We start from the raw sequence: 24,285 nt of genomic DNA, 5'->3' as shown, positions 1-24,285 counted from the left end.
TGACAATGGCGAGCGAACATGCGCACCAACGAATATGTGCACAACCGCGATTTACCCACCAACGAACCACTTCGTAGTGCCCGTAAGGCCTGCTTTTACGACGTAATAAGTCAATGTTTCAAAATCATTTATTTAATTTTGTTTTTGTTATGGGGACAGTATTGGTGGCTTGTTATAAAACCAAATGGTAATATAAATTTGTTTATTGTTTATAATTTGTACAATATATGTATTTTGTTTATAAAATGCTGTTTTATTCTATCGTTATCTTCGTACGCATTACACTATGTATAAAAATAATACTTACATGAGATACACATACAAAACTTATTAAATTACTTACTAACTATAGAGCACATTTAAACTAGGTCACTATTAGAATAACTTGAGAAAATAACGTTTTAGTTTGGATTGCTTGAGCAGGGCTCGGAACTGGTTTTTTTGTAAAACCCAAAATAGCCCAATATTTCTAATTATTTTATGCTCTTTACGTAGGACTGAATCATGTATTTAGGTAACAACTTCATATTATTAGATTGTCCCATTAAAAATGAAATAATAAATCAAAGAACGAAAAAGAACGTAATATAATACCGGTATTTTTTGTATGAAGAAAAAACCGGTTCCGAGGCTTGTGCTTGAGTTTAGGATTGCAAAATTACGAATTCAATGGAACTCCGGATAATGCGCCTCGATATGGTAAAAATATTAAATAAAAATCAATGAATACATAGCATAGCGGGATTCCGTAAAGGGTTACCTATTACATCTATCCTTTTGCCGCACACTTTCTGTTATCTTCCTGCTGGAGGTGGAGGGACAGGGAAACAACATGTACCTTTTTTGTCCCTCTTAGCAGAAAGGTGGTGGATGGATAGATGTAGTACCTCCATGTAATATCCCCTAGACCCCTACAACGCACGAGCATCTTTTTGTCAACCGTATTATGATCTAAAAAAGCGGTACTCCGGTCTCTGAACCCACGGCACCTTAAAATTTCGATTTGGTTACAGACTTATTTCTCAAGTAGAAACGACATGTGTGCTTATTGCGTACACGCAATGTATATTAATTATAAATTAAAACAAACATTGCGGCCATGTCAATTGATTAGTTCGGTACCTACTGATTGATTAGCTTCGGAAATGCTATTTATAAATAAAAAGCTGGCGCGTCCTGTTTTGGAAGAGGCCAAAAGTTATGGCACAAGCCTATCCACATAAAATCCTTAATTAAAAAGGAAATCTAGCATACCTACTTACCTAATACAAAAAAAAATCAATAAGCCCATAATTTTTGATTCACGGTTTCGGACCACGAAATTTTCACACAGGAAATTTTAACAATTTCTAAAAGTCATCATACATACTACTGTTACATTGCACTTATGTTATTAATTTAAGTTTTTTTAGATGCTAAGTTAACAATATAAAGTGAAAATTTAAACTAACTGTTCGTTACAATTTTATTCGCAGGGACTGAAAAATACATGTACTCTCTGGCACAGCGATTAGAGCTAAGGTACTCATATTAGTCATACTCAACCACTTTGCGTATTTGGACGTCAGGAATCTTAGGCGCTTAAATAGGTGCTCCTGTGCCTATTTCCCATTTCTTGCAGAGCGGAAGTGAACGTTCACTTCAGAAGAACCTATAAGGAAGTAAGCTTCAAACGTAAAATAGTTACCTATGGATATACTTAATTAGATGTGACTCTGGTACACCTACTCATACGCCTCTAGTTTAACTGCTAGTACACGGAAAGTTCTGTAAATAGCGTTCCTGGGTTGCACTGTTATTGAAATCCATTGACGTAATCCCCATCGTCCATTTAGGGCACTAGTGGTGTCTGTCATTGCGCACGTTGGCGTGGAAACCGGTCTCCCAGTCGGCTACGTAGTCGACGGTGCGCACGGACCCGTCCGGCTCCACCAGCGAGTACTGACCTGGATAACGAGACACACTTATCGACAGAATTGATGACACATTGCGCCGAAGGCGGCAATTTAGAAGGATCGTATAAATGTATCCGCCTACGCTTTAAATGTTTTCTGTCATTAATATAAACAAATCATCAATATCATCACATCTCAATCAGCACATTTAAAGCGTAGGTAGATGCTTTATACATTCTGTCATGTCATTAATATAGGTAATCTAATCATCAATGGGTATCATTATCACAATTGTCATATTATATCATCACATCAATGCTCATTTAATCTGAATAGTAGAAATCGCGATTGACTGGACGGGACGGACATAAGGGTCATCGACTAATAATTTCGTTTTAAGTTAAGAACGCAGTATGAGAAACATACCAACACTTCTTTTAGGAAAGTGCTTCAGGTTGGCTCCAAGCACAGACAAGACATCCTCTACACTGAGCATATTAGTAGCCCTACCCCCTCTGCCACAAATATATACGGTAGTTTTACTCCATCTTCGAGTCAAAGTGTCTTTGTGTGACGTCCGTGTCTTTGAACGGACCAATCACGGCACGGGACTCGCTCACCTCGTCCCCCGCACCCCAGTATTTTTGGCAGGATCGGTTTCATGAAATAATTGCTCTAAACTCCGTCTAGAGGATTCCTAGTCTATGGCTCCAATAGCTAGATAGGTATGGGTGCATGAAATATAAAACCTTTCGGCGTATTCTAACTCTGAAGGCGTCCTGTAACGACTGTCACCGTTATTTTCATAGAATTAGAATAGACAAGAACAACTGTCAATCTTCAAAAGTGCGACCAAAAATGAAATGCAAGTGTGTGCGTAAATTGTCTATGTGAGATCAAAAATAGTGATGTCATGTTACAACATATTAATAATCTGTCGGTGTTTGATTGCTTTATCGACTACTTTTTCAAATGTGTTATTTTAAACGTTAAAATTCTACGACATTATGATGTATAAAATAACACCTGCACTGCGTGTGCTATCAAAATAATTACAGCCTTATCTTAGTCTAACTCTTACTGTGTTGGAAAGTGAAGTTTAAATTTACTGCTAAACATCTGCACCTTCAAAATGGTAGGTACTTATAACAATCGTTATTATTTGAAGTCGGTTATAAAGGTTAATATCTTAATTATGTCTTGTGAAGAAATGATTACATAGCTATACTCGCCGAGTTTGTTGCCGGTCCCATAATGGGATACCCTCCTCCAATTGAGGGGGGATTTAAATCTTCTCGGGGCAGAGGTGTAGGGTTGGAGCCGGTCTACCTAGCTTTATTTGACGTTCATAAGCGCATTGTAATTATGCCTACTTGAATAAACTATCTTTTATCTTATCTTATCTTATCTTTATCTTGGTCAACCAGATCTTGACAGTAGAAAAAGGCGGCAAATTTGAAAAATGTAGGCGCGAAGGAATATCGTCCCATAGAAAATTTGAATTTCGCGCCTTTTTTTACTGACAAGATTTGGTTGACCAGCTATATTAATATACCGACAAGGGCGACAAGTTATCGATACTGTCATCTGAACATTTTGTCAAGCCCTAGCGTAAAGTAACAGTTTATGTTTTTACACAAAATATTTTAAATTATTGAGTAATATGATAAAATATTAGCACACAAAGGAAGAAAAACTTATAATCAACTGTATAAACCGGCTTCTTACACTTTTTATGCTGTTAATTTGACAAAATATCGATAAGAAAATTTCGCTCGGAATATCATTATTCCTCTGAAATGAGTATTTGCTAGGTTTATTTGGCCCCGTGACACTGAAATCCGGTACACTACAAGACACTATCTTCATTGTATTACTTTATCAAATAGTTTTCTTCCGAATTTGTGTATATTTTTCAAATTGAAAATTACGGTGATACGCTCTTGGCCGTCCGCGGCCGTCGTCAAACTCAAAAATGGTCACGTTTTCTCATTTGTAGTCTGACTCTTTCGCACTCATGCGATGTTCATATACGTGATGGCTTCCCTTTCGCACACTTCAGCTGTCTGTCAAGCGCGAGCGCGAGAATGACAAGTCTGTGGTTATTTTATAAAATAACGTTACCCTTGACGACTTCTCCGTCGCGTTGTTCTTTCTGGTGCTTGATGTCACCGGTGTGCGGGTCGTTGACGGCGTACTCGAACGCGTAGCGAGGATGCGCGTCCTGCGAAAAATTATTAACTATCATCAGTATTCGTAAGGTTCCTACCATATGGGCTAAATTAGTAAAAGCTATAGAAGTTATATTGTCTGTTCTGTTATATTGTCTGAATTATTGACAATCAAGATCCGGCATACTAATTGCAATGAAGGGCATGCTGGCAAACAAATAAAACATATTTAAGATGCGTGAAAAGCGCGAGCGAGGTTAGGCAGGCTTACTCAGGCCGCCTGCGCATTTCGATCCACAATCCATCTCGGATAATGCCGTGGGAATGCCAGTTAAAGTTTAATCGGGCTTTCGTAAACCACAACCATGCGCTGCAGATTGTTACTTGGCAATCAAATTATCATTTATGTTTCTTATTGGCACTAATTGGTTATAAGCCTGACCATCACACTACCTGACACCTGACCCACCTGTCAAAGAATTGTTCATTAATTGAGAAATAAAAGTTGCTTAACTGATCGTAACTATGGTGTGGTAAAAGGGCTAGAATCGGACCAAGTTAACTCTGCATGTCAATAGCAATGACAAAGTGTGGCAATGTGATCATTAATGTCAAATTTATATGGAAATATAGGGAGTTCCTCACTTTATTCTATTCAAGTCAGTGCAAAGTTAACTTAGACGGACTCTACCACATTTTACGGCTCTAAAAACGGAAAACTCGACTGAAGTGTGTGATACTGTACCTAATTAGTTAGAATTCACACCTACTTACTCCTTTTTCGCAATATTTTAATTCATTCAGTAACTATATATCTGCATGATGAGATAATTCTCGATTTCCTTTATTTAATAATATGTACCCACAACGTATAAAGGTATAAGGACTGTATCGTTTATTATAAATACAACTTTACTTAGCCGTATTTTCTGGTATTATATTTTTATTTAAAAATTACACATAGTTTAATTAGTGCTTTAATAATAAGTAACATTTCGTCCTGGGAGATCGACGTAAAGCATATGGTTTGGACAATATTTACGTAATCCTCCCGAGTACCAACAACGATTGTGGACAAATACTACAAAAAAATTTGCGGTTTGGGAACAAGACGAGATATTACACAAAAAAATCGTACTATGTAAACAGCAATTACGCATCATTCGTAAAGCGAAACATCTGGGCATAGTTTAATAATTTCTTTTAGTTGGAAAAAAGTTTTGGATCTGTGCATGGTGGCCTTTTAGAGAACATGGTATGTTACTTACGACAACCCCGACTTTGGTATACAATATTACCATCATTGAGCGTTTCTATCGACCTGCTCTAGCCATGGTTCAACGCCATGAATGTCCGTTAGGTTTTGGATTTCGGTAGATTCTTTTAGCTGTTTCCCTCCTTTCCCTTGCGTCAGAAATTGACGGGAATCCAAAATGTTGCATAAAAAGTCGTTTTCATGTAAAAATTAAAATTCACCACATTTATTCTGTGGATGTTCAATTGAGCAATCATGAAAAGGACACTTAGATGACATATTTTGGCAGCATATTAACCTTTTGTTTCTTTAAATCGTACCAAGGAATCGGTGAAATAGTCTCAAATTAAGCTTAAAATAAGGCTTGTCCAAATTAAATTTGCTAGACGTTATTGAAATCATCATAAAGTCCCTAAAATAAAATAAATGTAAAACCTTCTTATATCAGATGTGGCTTAAAAATACCCCCAGATTATACCTTAAGAACATAGTAATACAAAATAATACACACGTCAACAGTTAGACCAGGTTTTATCTGTATTTATAATAAACGATACAGTCTTTAATATGCCAGCAGTATTAGACGTTATCATTTGTCTGGTTTTTCAATGCTCTAGAACTTGATCACTTTTTATAGAATAGGTATGTATCCGTATAAGATAACATCGTTGTAATACTTGTAATGTGCCTAATAGCTGCCACTTCCATTACTTTATTGATACTACCAGACATTAGTTACATTATGCTTAGTCTCGAACGTAATTGAAGATAAGCGCGCGCTTAGCACTTAATAGGATTACATTGTAATTTTTTTTACCGACAAATTAATTGTAGTCGTTTAATAAGGCCTTGTGTCATGTTAGTTAAGAGAGTTAATTAAGCTGATTGTCAAAGACTAAAGTAAAATGTCACGATTAAAAAAGTAGGTACGGAAAAGTACGAAACATCGATTACTTTTTTAATGTGAATAAATGTGACTCGATACGAACGAAGTATTTAAGACTTTCGAGTCTTCCAATTTACTGGCACAATTTGTTTGGTAGTTTCACGCAACGTTTATGTTTTATTCATAATATTTATTTAATAAAGCGGCATTATAGTAAAATTTGAACATGCTATTGCGTTTTGGTATCATAAACAAGTAATATTATTGCATGATATCAATTTCGATATTTGACACTTACTGGCAATGAAATACATACATGGCTATCGCATTCATGTATGTTATTGTGAAAAGTTTTCGTAAGTTGATTTACTACTTAAACCATACCCGATATTTTGGTGAGGTACCTACTTATATGAAGAACAAGTAATTAGACACGGGGTAAACATACTAAATCTAAAAGTCACATTGAGAAACAAGTCTTGTGAAGTGTTAGATAACGTTGAAATTCCTAATAAGTTTCCATGGCCGTTGGGACCTTTTTGTTTTAAAGTCACGATAGTTGTTTTGCTGTTATGATGCAACCCGAACTTGAGCTAGTTGATGTCTTTAGTATGACAAAAAAACACGGCTTCGGAATTGAAGTTCTAGTTCTTTGACCTTAGTTTTTGCACAGATGTTTTACAAATAGGGCAGAGTACACATATGGTAAGGTGTGTAATTTAACCTAGGTATATTTGTCTAGGATAATATTCTTGAAACCTGAACGAAGCTGATTTTTCTTCAGGATTGACTTGAAAATGCCGGAGTTAGGTTTGCCGTTAGGGCACGTTATTAAGGTACGTTTTCTATGTTTTAAAATATATTCAAACTGTATTGGGATGTGGTACCATTGACAATCGGAAATTCGGAAATATTGGAATTGTATAATCGAACTCCCACATGGGCTCACGATTAAGTACCTACAAAAACCAAGAAAAGCACATTGGTTACGCATAAGCGGGAATTGTAACGAGAACTGCCTGTTGTCTCGACTTTTATAGTTGAAATAAAATTTGCAGTATATTGTTTGTACTTTCCAAGCGGCCATAGTCCTAATTCGAAAATGAAATAAGTTCAACTTCTGTCAACTTAAGTCTCTATAAAACGTTTTTGTGAGATGCGTCGGAACGATTTCAACACTGTATTTAACTGAAGTACTGATGTGCATAAGGAAACTTTCAAAAATTGCGAAATGCTTCGGAAATTTAACGTAGGAAAAATTCGGAAAATTTCTTACATTTTTGTATGAGAATTGAAACTTTCCAATTTTAAATTTAAATTTCCCATATTTCCTAGTGAAAGTTTCATGAAATTTCCGAGAATTTATAGAATTTTATGGAAACTTTCCGCAACTTGCACATCTGTAAACTGAAGTAATATTCCGTTTAGTTTTTTGACAATCCGTAACATAGCAAATCTTGTGTCGTATTTAGTCATGACAACTCAACATGACATGTCAATTGTCAACTCAAGTTTCTAAGATGACAATTACTATCCATTAGCAAAATTCGACAGTTTACAGGCTTTTCACTAGAATCGCCATATGGTCGTCATGTCACGGACTGCCATTAAAACAAGTTGAATTTTAACTTAGGATTGTTTAATATTTACGGAACAACGGTTTTGTGCACCACGCACGTTAAAAAACTTGAATTTAGTCCGAACGTATAAAGCAACGACGAACGGTTTGTAAATATGTATTAACTAGCATAAAATAAAACTTGAATCCCATACAAACTCTCATCCCCTTAGGGGTGGAATTTATCAAAATCGCTTCTTATCTCTTGTACACTTTATAATTGTAACCTGGTGTGCAAATTTCAACTTTCTATCTTTTGTAGTTTCGGCTCTGCGTTGATGAATTAGTCGTCCATCAGGACACTTGCATTTATATATATAGATTTTGACACATCAATGAAAATGAAAAATGTTTATTGTATAAATTTATACATACAGTAAAACACGTCCCTGTGTCCTGATCTAGGAAACCCTGTGTTACAGGACCCAGTTTCGTTATGTTTCTTAATCTATATATTGGTAGATACAAATTATACAGAGATGAGTTACTCTGAAACTTACAGATAGCTATGCCTCTTTTAACATATATATTACTTTTATTTGTGAACTGCATGTGTACGAGTGTTTGTTTATATATATCAATGGATAGTAATCTTTAATTTTGATGGTTCGACATAGCGTTTTACCCATTTAGTTAATTATTGATGCAGGCACTAATTAATAAAAGAGGAACTATTTTGATTTAATGCATTCACTTGATTTAATGAAAGTGATAATCATAAAGGAAACATTAGAGAAACAATAATATGAACAATGAATGAGAGATAAATTTGAATTGTGACTGATTTATTGAAATAAAGATCGATGCACGCCTGTAGTGTATTGTGTGCTAATTTCAACCTTGCGAGGCGGCGCTTGATCGATTGAAGAATTAACAATAATAAACCAAAATGTAATTTGTTTCAGTGTTGAGTAGGACGAATTACATGATCGATTATATATCACATTATTTCTATGGAATAATTGAATGTATCTAATTGTATGTAACCAGGTAAGGTCCAAATTTATGGCAAACAACTGGTGGTATTCTTTGTCCAGACAAACTAATAAAAAAATACCGAATAAAGAGAATAGGGATCGCCTCTGCCTACCCCGTGTAGCGTAGCTTGGAATGATTAAATTAACCGTGATTAGTGGCTAAAAAAAACCGAGACGACACTTCTAGAATTTTGGACGTTGTACCAAATTGGGTAACTAGACCATTAGAAGCTACCCCGTAATGATGATAACTTTTTACACATATTAATTTAGTAGAACAAACATAGTGACTAACATTATTAGGAGGCAAAAGTAAATCAGTAGGTCCTCTGTAGGTACATTGCACAATTTGCTACCGTTGCGGTACGGGGTACCTAATTGGTCAAGATTTTGACGTGCACAAAACTCGTCCTGGGAGTCAAATGAAGTCGATCAAATCTGTTACGCCACCTATTAGCCGGGATATGAAGTAATATCATGTGTGCTGTAATCCGGGACGCGGTGATTAGGTGCATTTTATGCCGTGTAACATATTCTATCAATCATAAGATGCTGATATGTGGCAGATTAACCGGTGAGGGAGATTTGGCTAATTGGAGAGATCCACCTACTTGATATAATTGCAAACACTTCGACAACGACAAATAGCAGCGATTATTGATGGTTAATTTTTTTGATTTCGATTATGCGTAAATTGAAGATACAGGGTGGCCAACTTAGAGGTATACAACTTTTTTTTGCCGCCATTTTATTTTGGCGGTAAATATGACAGTTATTGCATGAAAATTAGTTTGTGTAGATACGGCAAATTTATTATGGAGCGTTTTACGACGGAACAACCTGTTTTAATCATTAAAAACAATAGAAACATTAAAAATAACGTTTCCCGGTCGATTAATTTCGAGAAACGGTGACATTGACTGGCCCCCAAGATCGCCTGATTTAACAGCTCCTGACTTTTTTCTGTGGGGCTATCTAAAGGGACGTGTCTATGCTAATAGGCCAACGAACCTTCAGCAATTAAAACAAAATATTCGAAACACTGTCGCTGAGATAACGTCAGAAATGTGTGAAAAAGTGATGAAAAACGCGATGAAAAGGGTTCGCATCTGCCATGCTGCTAGAGGTGGACATTTGTCTGACATTATTTTCCATATGTAATTGCTGACCGTAGCATACTATATTTAACAAGGAATACTTAATATGTTTTATGTTTTATAGAATAAAATTTTATAAAACATAATTATTAATTTAGAATAATAATTTTTCGAGAATAAAAAAAGAGGACTTTAATTAGGACTGTACAGTGCATAAAAAACATGGATGAAACTCTTAAAAATGCATGTCTATTGTTAGTGGTACTGAAGATTTAAAAGATCGCTACCTACGAAATAAGGAAAAATTGTAAGAACTTACATAATTCTGCAGGAAGTCCGTGTGAACATTTTTGACATGAGCGATCCTCGCTGGAGCGGCCACGGCGATGTTGTGGTTGACGGCCACCGGCGCCGCGGCGTACTGCGCTATGCTGCCGCCGGAGTGATGGCTGATGGACGACGTGGAGTACGCCACCGATTGACCCGCGTGCTGGGAGATGGCTGGAGCAGCGAACTGGGTCACTGCAGGCGCGACATGGGCAACTGCTGGTGCAGCGTACTGGGATACAGCAGGGGCGAGCTGAGCAGACTGGTATTGAGCTATCACTGGCGCTCGGTATTGTGAGACCACCGGCGCGACGGCCGTCAATCCAGAAATCGGGGCTGCTCTATACTGAGATACAGCAGGTTGCGCTACCGTGTATCGTGACGGCTCAAAAAGTTGGGGAGACTGTTGTCTTAGGGCGGGCGATGTCGCGTACCCAGCAGATGGAGCCGCATACACCTGCGCCACGACTGGGCTAGCCGTCTCCTCCGAACTGTACGCTTCTGCTGACCCGGCAGCGTATGACGCTTGTTGCGACACTAAGTTCTGAGACACAAAGTTATTTTTGGGCGCAGCCAATGTAAATCTGGCAATCAGCGGAGCTGCTGTCACTTTGGCAATGATGGGCGCCTGAGCGTACGTTGCGAGAGGTGTCACTGTTTTCCCAGAAGATGCTGCCGCAGACAGGCCGGCGGAAGTGGCGTAGCCGTGAAATTCTCTTTGGGCTGAGTATGCAGGAGCAGCATTTGCGTGCGAAACCAGCGATGAGGTTTGAAATGCCGGCGTAAGTTGCTGTTGAATGGGTGCAGAAACTTGATAGGCTGCTCCAGCTTGATATCCTGCTGCGGCTTGGTATGCAGCTCCCGCTTGATAGCTGCTAGATCCAGAATACTGATACGCAGGGGCTGAGAATACTTGTTGCGAGACTACAGGACCGGCCACTTTTACTCCAGAAGTGGTGAGCTGAACGGCTGGTGGCAGATACGAGTATCCGGGACCGGAGCCAGTGTGGCCGTTGTCACGGTTCGGAGCGGCTTGCAATTGGCTTAAGTGGTAGTTAAGATCCGGATCGTGATACGCGCACACACTCGTAAGCGTCAATGCGACCGCCAATATTACCTGCAATAAAAAAAATCACTTGAAGGGACAAAAGAAACACTTTATGTGTGTCAACTATTCTGCATTCAGGACTAGGTCAGTAATATTTTTGGCAATATTCTATTTAAAAGGACTATATATCATTTTTTGAAATCCAGCTTACCGTATTCATTTCGTTTTTTTTCTTCTCAGTGGTAAAATTTACCTAAAATTTATATCATACAAATTTTGTATTTCATAAAAAATTAGCTGTTGCGCCAAAAATATTGATGTATTGGCCAAAGTTGAGCGTGAGCCGAAATGAGAGCAAAATGAGTCGGCATAGACTTATATAGCGATCTCATATGTGTAAGAACGGGTCATACTTTTTCACGTTCGCTTGCGCCGGTGGGCGCGGCCGAGCGCGCGGTGCGCGCCGACCGCCGACCTAGCACAACACACAAGCGCGCAGCCCGACCGGGCTCCAACACGGGTCATAGGTCAACAAAGTCCTTCAATAAACTTTAAGTACGTCCTTTGTCATCATTATCGAGGCATGGATTTGGCATTTCGTTAATTAAATCATTGTACTTGTTAACAATCAATTTGTATCTAAGTTATGCTGCAATAAGGCATAAAAAGGGCTAGTGTTTATATAGGTGCAATAAGAGGATAGTGGACTGTCATCTCCATACAAATATAGACCCCTTTTTCTTCCCTGGATTATAAAAAATGTCTCCTATTTTTTACTTAGCTTAGCATACTGTCAATCTAATCCTAATAATCCTATTAAATAGGAGTGTCCCAAAATCTGCGAAAATGGACAAATTAAAAAGTTTAGAATCTCAGTAAGTTTATTTCAGGAAAATATAAAATAAAAACGATGAGACCAAGTCCGCTTTTAATTATTTTTAAAAGAACTGTTTGCATTTTGAAAGAGTAAACTGGGAATTATAAAATTAACTGAATGTTTTTGCGGCAATAAATCCCTTCGCGTCTAGTCTGATTTACGAAGCACAAGCACAAGCAACATTTTACTCGAATATATTTCGGGTTATTTTTCAAAAAGCCCGGTGGTCTACTTTCCTCTTAAATACACTTTTGTGTTACAATGAGGGTGGTCAAGTAAAGTCGTGCTTGGCTTGGTCCTACAACCTCGCCTTATTTCTGTATCGACACGCACTGCTTTGCATACCTATATCATTCCTGCCAGCGCATTCGGCATATAATAAACCTAATAATTACATTTAACGTGGATATGAAAACTAGGTTATTACCTACGATTTAAGAACATATGAGTAGTATGCAATGTGTGCGACATTTATAGTTCGCAGGTATAAGTAATAAAGTGACTTATTTATATTACGTTTGCTAATACGGGTGCGGAGAATTTAATACGCTCACATTATCCTAATCCCTTTTGATTAGACATTAATGCGGACCGATTTGTGTATACATAACATAGGTACATATTAATTATAACCACCAACTACTTATTTTACAAGTTGCATTACATTTAAGTTGGTGGAGTAGGTGTCATGCTGTTAAAAAGTTTAAATGTACATAATTAGAGTGACAGAGAAAAATGCCCGCAAGTGACGAACTTCGATTTTCGCGATTATAGCCCAGATCTAGCTAGCCTATGCTTACAGTACCTATACGAGTGTGAATCATCAGTTCGTCACCATTTGTTATGTCATAGGAGTTTATGTAATTGCTATTTTTTGAAGTGAAAACTTCTTTAGCGGCGCTGGGCACTTTTTGAGGTGGGGAAAAAATGATAAACTCGAGACAGCGTAAGGCGATCACGTGACCGTAAGGTTTAGATGGCCACTCATTTAGATGGCATTTAAATCAATAAAGAATAACTCAATGACATTACACGAAAAAGGTTCTAATCTTGTACGGGCTGAAATATGAGGATCTCACAGTTACATTATAACTTTATATCACTCAAATATAATTCAATAAAGCTACATCTTGATGAAATCGCTAACAAAAGTGAACTCTAGTACTGGTGAATAAAACTCAAAATATCATGATCAAATATATTTAGATGCGAGGTCTGCAGGGTAACTTTACAATTTCTATTCGAATTTTAAACAATTAACGCTACAAATTTAAGCTCACTGGCCAGCAACTTCGGAACTAAAGTTTTTCAATAGATGAGTCAATTATACATAGTGCTGCAGACATTTTGGACTAGTCATTGAGTTTTCACTTCTATCGGCACTCCCGGAGTGCAACTCGTTGTTTTTTTTATTGATAAGTAAGGTCTCACACCACTCCACACGGGACCATTGAATTTCATTGATTTAGGTACGAAATTACAAGTTTAATTGCTAATCGTAGAATAAGTATCATGAGTACAAATATGCGGGACTGCAATATTATGGATGCTAGGTCTAATGATATCTATTTTTATTTGTGTAGAGGGAAAGTGGCATAAAACAGATGGGTTTTGTAAGATCCATTCGCACTTACACTTTTTTACTTTTTGAAATACGAGTAAGATGCCACAGTCTTTAAATGTTTATTTTAAGACTAACGTATGAAGGAGCTGGGAATGGAAATGGCCTATGAACCAGATTTTGTATGAATCTTTCATGGGTTTTTATTATTTTTATAATACCAATATTGTAACTATTATTGATTCAAAATTGAACGTGACAGTTGCAAAAACAAATCAATACTTATTAATAAAAAAAAATCTTTTATTTCATCAATGTACCTACCTACGAATTTAATCCGGTAATCACTGTTGCTGCATAGGTATCAGTTACTTCATCTGCTGTGAGATCGGAGGTCGCTCTATATGACAGTCGCACACAATTCATTAGAGCTCGCTCGAGATAAAAGGTTATTATCAATTAATCTGCTAAGGGCTTGGAGCTACGTATTCCCACGTCAAGTTCAAACTAATTAGGGAAAAACGAGATTAATCTCATCGACTAATTGTTCTTTTCATTCATTTATTTAAGATTACTGTTTGCATGAAAACTAGTTGCGCAACTGAAAGCTTTGTAAGGATTATTTTTATTTATTTTATTTTTTTATTTTTTTATTAAGGTTCACCAACAGGATTGTGAAAATCTATCTTGTTATAGTGAGACAGTTTCCTAACAGCCGAACGCACATGTTCCAGTCGGCAATTTACGTCGTTTAAAAGAGGTTTGGCGGCGCCTTGCACAAGGCTGCAAGCCCCTAAGCTCTTTACAGCTTACATGTAAATTACGACACCCCACGCATGCTTGTGGAAGGACTCGGAACACATTAGCTGGGCCGCCGACTCGCCGCCGTTTGAATGGCTAAAACCATTCAAATGGTGTTGGCGCGTTTGTGTTAATTGAATTGGAGCAGAGAAGCGGATATTACCAAATGTACAAGAATTTCGTAGGTTACGGATAAAACTTATTTAATAGCAGCCTTCAAGTAACTACTCGAATCGCATTGAGTTTGATTTATATATACATTTATTATAATTAACTTTTTATGTGTGCTTGTATGTTTATGTTTGAAATTCTTGGTAATGTTTTGCCTTCCTTTGACAGCTTTATTTACTGTAGCCATAACATTACTATCTGTGGGTAACTTTTTCGAGTCAAACAGGCTCCCGGGTTTAGTTTATTATTCAATCTTATGGTGCTAACCGTAGCTTAGACTACTTACATAATATATCGGTATTAAGTGCATTATATCGTACATTATACCTGCATGAGACCGGCAATGTTAATTATGAGGCTCGCTATCGAAGTGTTGCAGAGACAGTAATAAAATTTGCAATTCGCTGATTAGGAGATAAGGCCCGGTCACCGTGATATAGATTCGCCATCGGACTTCTAATTGTGCGACATACGAGTGCAGCCCCACGAGCTATACAAACCTGATTGTTAATAGATGTGTTCCAATTATCGAGTCTTTCTAAAGTACTCTTAAGAAAAAAAACCATTTACGGCTTTACGTAATTTGGTGCGAGGTTCGCACAGCGATTGGGACAATTTATTGTGTTCGGCGAGGTCGGAGCTATCAAATTAATTAAAGGAGGAAACCTTTCAATCGCGTTACTGACCTCATCAGCCCGCTTTGATATCTTCGCGGTCGCGATTAAACTGAATTGAAAATATTAAAGTACTTTAAGTACAACTGACAGCACAGAGTCCTGATTACATAATGAATGTAAGTATAAGTGCTAGTTGGTATTAGCTGAGTAATGAGCCCTTGTAAGGTGTTTAATCCATAAGCGCATTGAAGCTTTTCTGTACTGACACACTTCTTCAATATGAACTTGAGAGCATGTATCTAAGTTTAAGCCACTACATAAATACAGATTACATAAATCTAGATCTAGATGAAAAATAAGTACCTAGTTTATCACATGTCACTATACTGATGCTATATTGCAACTTAGTAAAAGATCTAAGTACCTGCCTCATTCATCTACCCACGTTTCTTGACTTACAAGTTTTGTCACAAAGTTACAATTAATTATATCACACAACACATAAATAGTTTAGTTACAGCTAACTAAGTATTGTATGTAATTTCACTGTATAAAGCTTTGGGAGGTACGTATTTTCAAATATTTTAAGTACCACGTACCTAATTATGTTATCGACATCTTCCTCGCGTTGTCACGGCATTTTGCCACGGTTCATGGGAGCCTGGGGTCCGCTTGGCAACTAATCCCAGGAATTGGCGTGGGCACTAGTTTTTACGAAAGCGACTGCCATCTGACCTCCAACCCATAGGGTAAACTAGGCCCTTATTGGAATTAGTTCGGTTTCCTCATGATGTTTTCCTTCACCGAAAAGCGACTGGTAAATATCAAATGATATTTCGTACATAGGTTCCGAAAAACTCATTGGTAGGAGCCGGGGTTTGGGCGATTGTGCACTACAATGAATTTTACTGTCCGGCAGTCTGAGTTTTCATGGTCCGATATGGCATTCATGAAAAAATCGGATGGTTGGCTTGTGCACTTGTCCGTCTTTTTACTCGCAGGTGCGGCGCATTGTCATGAAAAAAAACGGATGATTGGCTTGTGCACTTGTCCGTCTTTTTACTAAAAGAGAGGCCCGCCCCCGCTCGGCCAAGTCATGAATTATACTAATTCCAGACGCAGTGCACAAGCATAAACACGTTTTTCATGGCTGTCATCTCGGACCGGAAAAAAACTGTCCGGAATGGGGAAAAGTAAAATGTCGGACGGTAAAATTACGTCTAGTGCACAAGCTACTATATACATTTAATGGCGTGCCATATCGGACCGTAAAAACTCGGACTGCCGGACAGTAAAATTCATTGTAGTGCACAATCGCCCTTTGAGCCTGCGACCTACGGATTGCAAGTCGCACGTTCTTACCGCTAGGCCACCAGCGCTTCTACCACGTAATTATGTATACGTATTTAGTTAATGTAGTCTGTAAGTAGTCTGCGAGTTCATGTCACGGTCATTTCCATAAATGGCTAATAATAAATCATAAACAGCGAAGAAAAATTTGGAATAGGCATAAGAATACATATTATCTATAGTTTGTCAAAGGACTGTCTCATTTCAAACATAGACAAAGAGAATCAAATTATCTTTGTCTTAAACTAGTACTAGCACTCAAAAGAAAAGGATGAGTATAGTTTTTTTGTTCTTATTTACTGACAAATTTGGTTTGACCAACTATAAATATGAATAAAATCGTTAGGTTAGGTAGTTCCTCATAATTAAGCGTTAATTATCGTTAATATTCAAGCATGGCAAGCTTCATTCCAGTCAAATGCCTCATTTCACGCTCCGCGCTGGCCATTAGGCGCTGTAAAGTTAATACAAATTTACACATGCTTTTGTAAACTGTCCAGCGGTTATCTTGTAAGTTTAATCAACATGCAACCAGCTCATTGGACCGACACCCATGATTAGCGATTAATCCAGCTCTGTCGCAAGCTGTTCTTCCTAGTCTACGCCTAATCGAAATTGAAAAGCTCAAACGTTCCAGTTCGAGAAATTTGCAGTCCACGTGCATCGTGACATAACTTATAATTTATAATCATATGTATTACAGCAAATTTGCATTCGGACACGTGAAACATGAAAATTTCTTTGGTTGTCTGTAATTTAGTTGATAATGTTGATATAGACTGTTAGGTGTTAATACCTTAAAAATCTGTTTATGTATATCAAATCCACTGTACTGTATATCAAACTACATGTCTGGGCAAACTTATTTAATTTAGGTACCTGGGTACCAGTCTGGGTACTTACTTACCTTATATTTTGAAATTAGAACGGAACGATGCGTAAAGTATTTGAATGGTTGCATATGCATAGAGACTTGTCCTTTTCTGGGTAAAGGACACTAAGTGTAAACTGTAAGTACCTACCATATATGGTGTTAGGTCATTTGTAATACTTTATTCAAATGTCAGAAGACAACCGAATTGTCGGTTCTTTAGAATAATATGCACATGTTATTTTGCTTCAGTTAGACAAGTGTAATTAATAAGTCAATACTTGCACTTTGTTAATGCACCAAATCCGAATCAAAATTTAACTATGTAGGTACTTATGTAGGTATATACGATGGAATAAATAAATAAATAATTTTCTTAAATCTACGAAATTCTCACATTTGTTATTTACATAAAGGAATTCAGGGCTAACATCTTAATGTTTAATATTATAAATCCATATAAACTTACTTTGTTTGTGATATGTATTACTAGGTACCTATTAGTATGATTGAGATCGGACGAGGACAAATCGGAATACTGACAAATTTATTTCAAGTTTATTTTTTACTTTTTAAGTACCTACGTATTTTTTTTACAAATTGATACACACGTGTAAAAACAAAATACGTTTCTTCTTATTTTGCATTACTTTTATGTAGGTAGTTAATATTAATCAGACATTACATTATAGATACTCACTCATATAGGTAATTTAGGATATATTTATCCGAGCAATATGCCGTTTTGTACTTGTCACGTTACTTAGCTACTGGTTAAGTACCTACTTGCACTAATTAAATACTATAGGTACCTACTAATGCAGTGGTTCCTAACCTTTTCAGTCCGGTTACCCCTATGACAAACTAGGGAACCTGATTTTACCCCTCCTCCCAATGGCAGGGCCGGATTAAGCGTGTCGGGGCCCCTAGGCAGTGCAATGCTCGGGGCCCCCTTATAGTCAATTCTGCATACATATTGTTCAGTATAGGGAAGTAAGTTTTCGGTTTTAATTTCAACCTTCAGGTGTCGGTTGAGCCGATCCGAACAAGCCGAGCGATGTGTTTTTCGCTAGGTAGTTAAATATTTTGCGAGGCTGAACAGCGATTGTCCGACCGTAAGACCATATGTTGAGCCACATGACTAAAATTAAACTACTAATGATGATTTTCCATGTATTCATTGACCAGTTAAGCTACCATGTAGGTACAGGGCCAACCAGCAAAAAACGCGAGCGTAGCGAGCGCGAATTTTATTGGAAAAAAATTATGAGAGCATGTTAGAAAGGCCGGGCCGGCCCTAAAAATTCGAAGTTCCCTAGTGAGGCGAGCTTTCATGCGAGGTCAAAGCCGTGCTTCAGGACAAGCTCTGCTGGAGCACAGACGCCAACGAATGTCCATTGTATTAAAAAGCGAGACCGCAGGCCGAGCTTGGCGCAGCGAGACCAAAGGCTAAGCTGAAGAAGAGGAGATTTGGAAGACAAACCAAAAATTGAGGTAGCCTCACTTTTGGCTGAAGGTCGAGCTCAGCAATCTCCACATTACTTAACAAGCCCAAAATAACATAATTTACATAATCATCTAATGATTGTGTGTCTGAGAAACTGATATTGGATATTAGGTACCATACATTTTTTTTTTGACCATATGAAACAAATATTTTTATTTGGCGCGCGCGGGGCCCCCTAGCCGAGGCGGGGCCCATACGCAGTTGCCTACTCTGCCTTAGGGTTAATCCGGCCCTGCCCAATGGTAATAAAAAATAAAACGTGTACGTTTGTTGTGTTGTTATATTAGGTTAGCTTATTACCCCCGTAAAATACCAGTTTTACCCCCACGGGGGTAATTACCCCCAGGTTAGGAACCACTGTACTAATGCGACCAAAACGTGTCACTTAAATAGACAAATACATACATACGACAAACAAATTATCCTTATCAGTAATGCAAGTCAGTCTATTTAAATTTAATAGAGCTATTTGATCTGTATCAGATTTGCCATTATTTAGAGGTTACATTATTAATTTTATTGTTAAGATAGCTGACACAAGTGCAGGCTCTATTCCCATTACTTACCAAGTCTTTGGCTTAGACAAACCAGGATAAACTGAGACCTCAATATCAGCAACAATTGTGCGTTACGAAGGACGCACTTATACTGGCAAGCCTAAGTTGTGACATCTTCTCAGTATCACAACATACCCGAAGGCCTATTCAGATTATAAAGACAGACGCCTTGGGATTGACATCATATTGGTATCATAAAAAAAATCTGAATATACGCCTCTGGTCGAATCGTTTAGATATCAGAAGGGTCGAATGGTGGATTTAGTGAAATACTTTCACTAAATCCACCATCCACCGTGTATCAGGGTTGGTTTTCACACGAGACGCGTGTGCTAGTGCTAGGACAGGACAAGCGTATCTGGAACGTGGATCGGACGTGCCACTGACTGATGGATATTGAGCAACTAATCGGCAAACGAGATCTGCGGTTCATACTCATATATAACCTAAATTAGCTTCGGCCCGCGACTTCGTCTGTGTATTATCCTATTGATCCTATTCCCATTCTAACTTTTAATCCCGATTTCAAATTTTTAGGTTGCTGGGATAACTTAGCTTACACTTTGTTGAAAACTTAGGTTACTTACATATTATTTCAGGTAGGTATACTCGTGTACCTACTAAATTTCTTCCAAATCCATTCAGAGACATATAAACATATATTATTAACTTTGGGCAGATAATTCGGCCAAAGAATAAGACCGGCCATCCAAAGAGGTAACGCTGGCAGTCTTCCGAGAACCATAATTTATGAAGACACGGGGACCATTTTTAGGGTTCCGTAGCCAAATGGCAAAAAACGGAACCCTTATAGATTCGTCATGTCTGTCTGTCCGTCTGTCTGTCCGTCCGTATGTCACAGCCACTTTTTTCCGAAACTATAAGAACTATACTGTTGAAACTTGGTACGTAGATGTATTCTGTGAACCGCATTAAGATTTTCATACAAAAATAGAAAAAAAAACAATAAATTTTTGGGGTTCCCCATACTTAGAACTGAATCTCAAAAAAATTTTTTTCATCAAACCCATACGTGTGGGGTATCTATGGATAGGTTTCTAATATCATTTTTTTTCTAAACTGAATAGTTTGCGCGAGAGACACTTCCAAAGTGTGGTAAAATGTGTCCCCCCCCCCCCTGTAACTTCTAAAATAAGAGAATGATAAAACAAAAAAAAAATATATGATGTACATTACCATGCAAACTTCCACCGAAAATTGGTTTGAACGAGATCTAGTAAGTAGTTTTTTTTTTAATACGTCATAAATCCCCTAAATACGGAACCCTTCATGGGCGAGTCCGACTCGCACTTGGCCGCTTTTATAGACATTTCACTCACGTTTCACATGAAAAAATACATTGTTAAAAATTGTGTAATGTACGGAACCCTTGGAGCGCGAGTCCGACTCGCACTTGGCCGGTTTTTATTTATAGCTGATCAAGCAAATCTTGTCAGTAAAAAAACCGACCAAGTGCGAGTCGGACTCGCGCACGGAGGGTTCCGCACCATCAACAAAAAATAGAGCAAAACAAGCAAAAAAACGGTCACCCATCCAAGTAGGTACTGACCCCGCCCGACGTTGCTTAACTTCGGTCAAAAATCACGTTTGTTGTATGGGAGCCCCACTTAAATCTTTATTTTATTCTGTTTTTAGTATTTGTTGTTATAGCGGCAACAGAAATACATCATTTGTGAAAATTTCAACTGTCTAGCTATCACGGTTCGTGAGATACAGCCTGGTGACGGACAGCGGAGTCTTAGTAATAGGGTCCCGTTTTTACCCTTTGGGTACGGAACCCTAAAAAAGGTGCGAAATTCAAATTTCGATATCCCTTCGCGGCTACATTTTTCAAATTTGCCGCCTTTTTAACCGACTTCCAAATCTCAAAGAAGGAGGTTATCAATTCGGTTGTATGTTTTTTTTTTATATTTGTTACTCCATATCTCCGTCATTCCTGGACCGATTTTGAAAATTCTTTTTTTGATTGTATGTATATGCATACAGATTGGTCCCGTTTTTGTCAAAACCCAGTTCTGATGATGGGATCCATGAGGAATCGAGGGAACTCCTCAAATCTTAAAGGCATAGGCATATATGTCGAAGCTGCTTTACATAATGACCAATCAAATGCTAACAACATGGAAACAAATTTTAATACAAATGATACTGAAACGGAGATAAAAAACAAAAATAACGAAAACTTTACACCTAATTCAACTAACTCTGGATCACCACACTCAAAATCCAAAATTTGTATTGTTAGTAGTGACTTTAAAAATGATGTATTAAAAGTGATTGTTGTGTTTTTACCAACAAATCAAGCATATACATTCAAAAAAGTAACATTTGAGGAAGTGTAACTGCTGATAATGACGAGAACGAAACTCTTTAATGACGCATTGCTCGCGTTTGGCGATTTTTCCTCTTCGTTATGTTTGTTAAGCAAGTTAGGTTTTTAAGCCATATTTATGTCAAGCTCAAGTTCTGAACATGGGATCCATGAGAAATCGAGGGAACTCCTCAAATCTTAAAGGCACACGTAAAGAATTTTCTGTATTTTCATCATAGAATAAAGCATTAACATTAAAAACTGTCGTATTTGATGAACTGGAACTGCTGATGATGATCAGAACAGAACTCTTCAACAACGCATAGTACACGTTTGGTGATTTCGAATTTCGACTTTGACTTGGGACCCGGACTCGGATCCAGATTCGGACTCGTACCCGAATCCGGTTCGGACCCGGACCCGGTCCTGGACCCGGACCTGGACTCGGACTCGGACCTGGACTCAGACCCGGACTCGGACCCGGACTCGGACCAGGACTCGGACTCAGACCCGGAAAACCACTATGATACCTAAACTAAATAAACCACTATGATTACCTACCATAAAATGTAGGTATAAAGTATGAGGCCAAACCCTTCCCGCTCAAACCCCCGTACACCGCACCGCATGCGCCGTTAAGTGGGTTAGGTTAGGTTTGAACTGATAGCAGTTCAAACCTAACCTGAGGATAGCCTCACAGAACCAAACAAAAGTGGGTTAGGTTAGGTTAGAACTGCGAGCCTTACAGAAACGAAATGCTACTAGAAAAGTGGGTGGTTTTACCTCCTTTTCTACATAGCGCACCATCTACAATAATCTTTCACCGGGCCGCATAGAAGTCGGTTTCTTTTTCTTAAAAATTATTCTACTGACAAGATCTGCTTGACCAGCTATATAAATTTATTTTAAGTTTTATAATAGTTTAGTTTTAATTATTACTTATAGTTAGTTCATTTATTTTATTTTATGTAGTTCCATAAATAAATTAACTTTAACCATTTGTATAAATAAGTATATATAATAGGTACTGGGTCAACCAAATCTTGTCAGTAAATAGGAACAAAAAAAACTATACTCATCCTTTTCTTTTGGGTGCTAGTACTAGTGTAAGACAAAGATAGTATGATTCTCTCTGTCTATGTTTGAAATCAAACAGACCTTTAACACACTATAGGTACACAAACATGTAAAATATTAGTAAGATTTGCCTTTTCTCCAATTCTTAGTTATTGACGAGGATAATATTTCTAAGTAATTCGTAAATTAAACTTGAAACTTAAAAGATTTAGACGTTTCTCCAGGCCCAAAAATTATCAAAGATATTTGGCGTTTATGATGTCTGTACTGTACCTACAGAATATGTAATTGCATTTACTGGAGCAACCAATATTATCTTTCCAGATCTCTTAAATCTGCACTTACATGTAATAGCAGTCACTTTACGATAATATCAAATTGAAGTCACTTAACGCTTCAATTAACTATCGAATTCAAGGTTAAACAATTGCATTAGAATAAATAGAATGAGTCACACTTATCTATCTTCTATATATATATAAATGCAAGTGTCCTGACTGACTGACTGACTGATTGATTCATTAACGCAGAGCCGAAACTACAAAAGATAGAAAGTTGAAATTTGCACACCAGGTTAGGTTAGAGTGTAGTGTTCGTAGACTTTTGTCAAATTCTTAAATTTGTGTTAAATTTGATTTGTATAATAATCCCATATTATTATGGAATAATAACATCAATAAATTGCTTTGATAATTAGCTTATAGTAGTTTATGCAACAGTGATATAATAAGGGTTCTTAAAATTCAAGGGTCGAAGTTACGAAACGAGACGTAGTCGAGTTTTGTAAAAAAAGACCCGAGAATTTTAAGAACCAATTATGAGCTGTTGCATACATTACTTTTTCTATGACAGCTGCAGCAAAAAAAAAAGAAAAAAAAAAAAGAGTTATTATTAAGAAAAAAGAGTTATTATTAAAAAAAAAGAGTTATTATTTAAAAAAAATTGAGTTATTATTTAAAAAAAAAGAGTTATTATTGTAAATGAAAACATACCTCTTTCAATCAAGATGATCGGAACTTGTATCTTTAAAAAAAATAAAGCAGTTGTATTATACTCATAAGATGACTGCTAGCAGTCATCTTATGAGCCTATAGACAAAGCATTCAAATGACATTGCTTTAGATATCACTGTCAGTCATTTAATTGACACATTTAAGTGCTGGAGTAGAAAAAGATAATATTTATGTTAACGATTCATAAGTGCTTGTTGCTAGGCCTACATGAATAAAGTATATTTTGAGTTTGAGTTTGAGTTTGAATATAAATATTCTGTTAGGGGCTTGAAACTTT

General features: G+C 37.3%; 1 protein-coding gene and 1 long non-coding RNA gene across 2 annotated transcripts in view; one reads left to right on the top strand and one right to left on the bottom strand.

Annotated features, from left to right (window-relative positions):
• Positions 1 to 20,854, top strand: part of LOC134650362 (uncharacterized) — a 265,217-nt gene extending 244,363 nt beyond the window's left edge. The window contains exon 3 of the long non-coding RNA XR_010097040.1: positions 20,641 to 20,854. This is a non-coding gene — a long non-coding RNA (uncharacterized LOC134650362). The remainder of the gene's footprint in view (positions 1 to 20,640) is intronic.
• On the bottom strand, positions 1,785 to 11,781 carry LOC134650221 (uncharacterized). Its single transcript, XM_063505163.1, has 4 exons — positions 11,486 to 11,781; positions 10,219 to 11,343; positions 4,020 to 4,119; positions 1,785 to 1,946 (listed from the first exon to the last, which is right to left on the bottom strand). The coding sequence occupies exons 1-4, from the start codon at positions 11,492 to 11,494 to the stop codon at positions 1,840 to 1,842; spliced, it is 1,341 nt and encodes a 446-aa protein (XP_063361233.1). The 5' UTR covers positions 11,495 to 11,781; the 3' UTR covers positions 1,785 to 1,839.
• Positions 20,855 to 24,285: the final 3,431 nt, after the last annotated feature.

The sequence above is a fragment of the Cydia amplana genome, chromosome 8 (assembly GCF_948474715.1).
Source record: "Cydia amplana chromosome 8, ilCydAmpl1.1, whole genome shotgun sequence".
Lineage (NCBI taxonomy): Eukaryota > Metazoa > Arthropoda > Insecta > Lepidoptera > Tortricidae > Cydia > Cydia amplana.
Note: the sequence above shows the minus strand (reverse complement) of the source record. Positions and strands in the feature narration are given on the sequence as shown.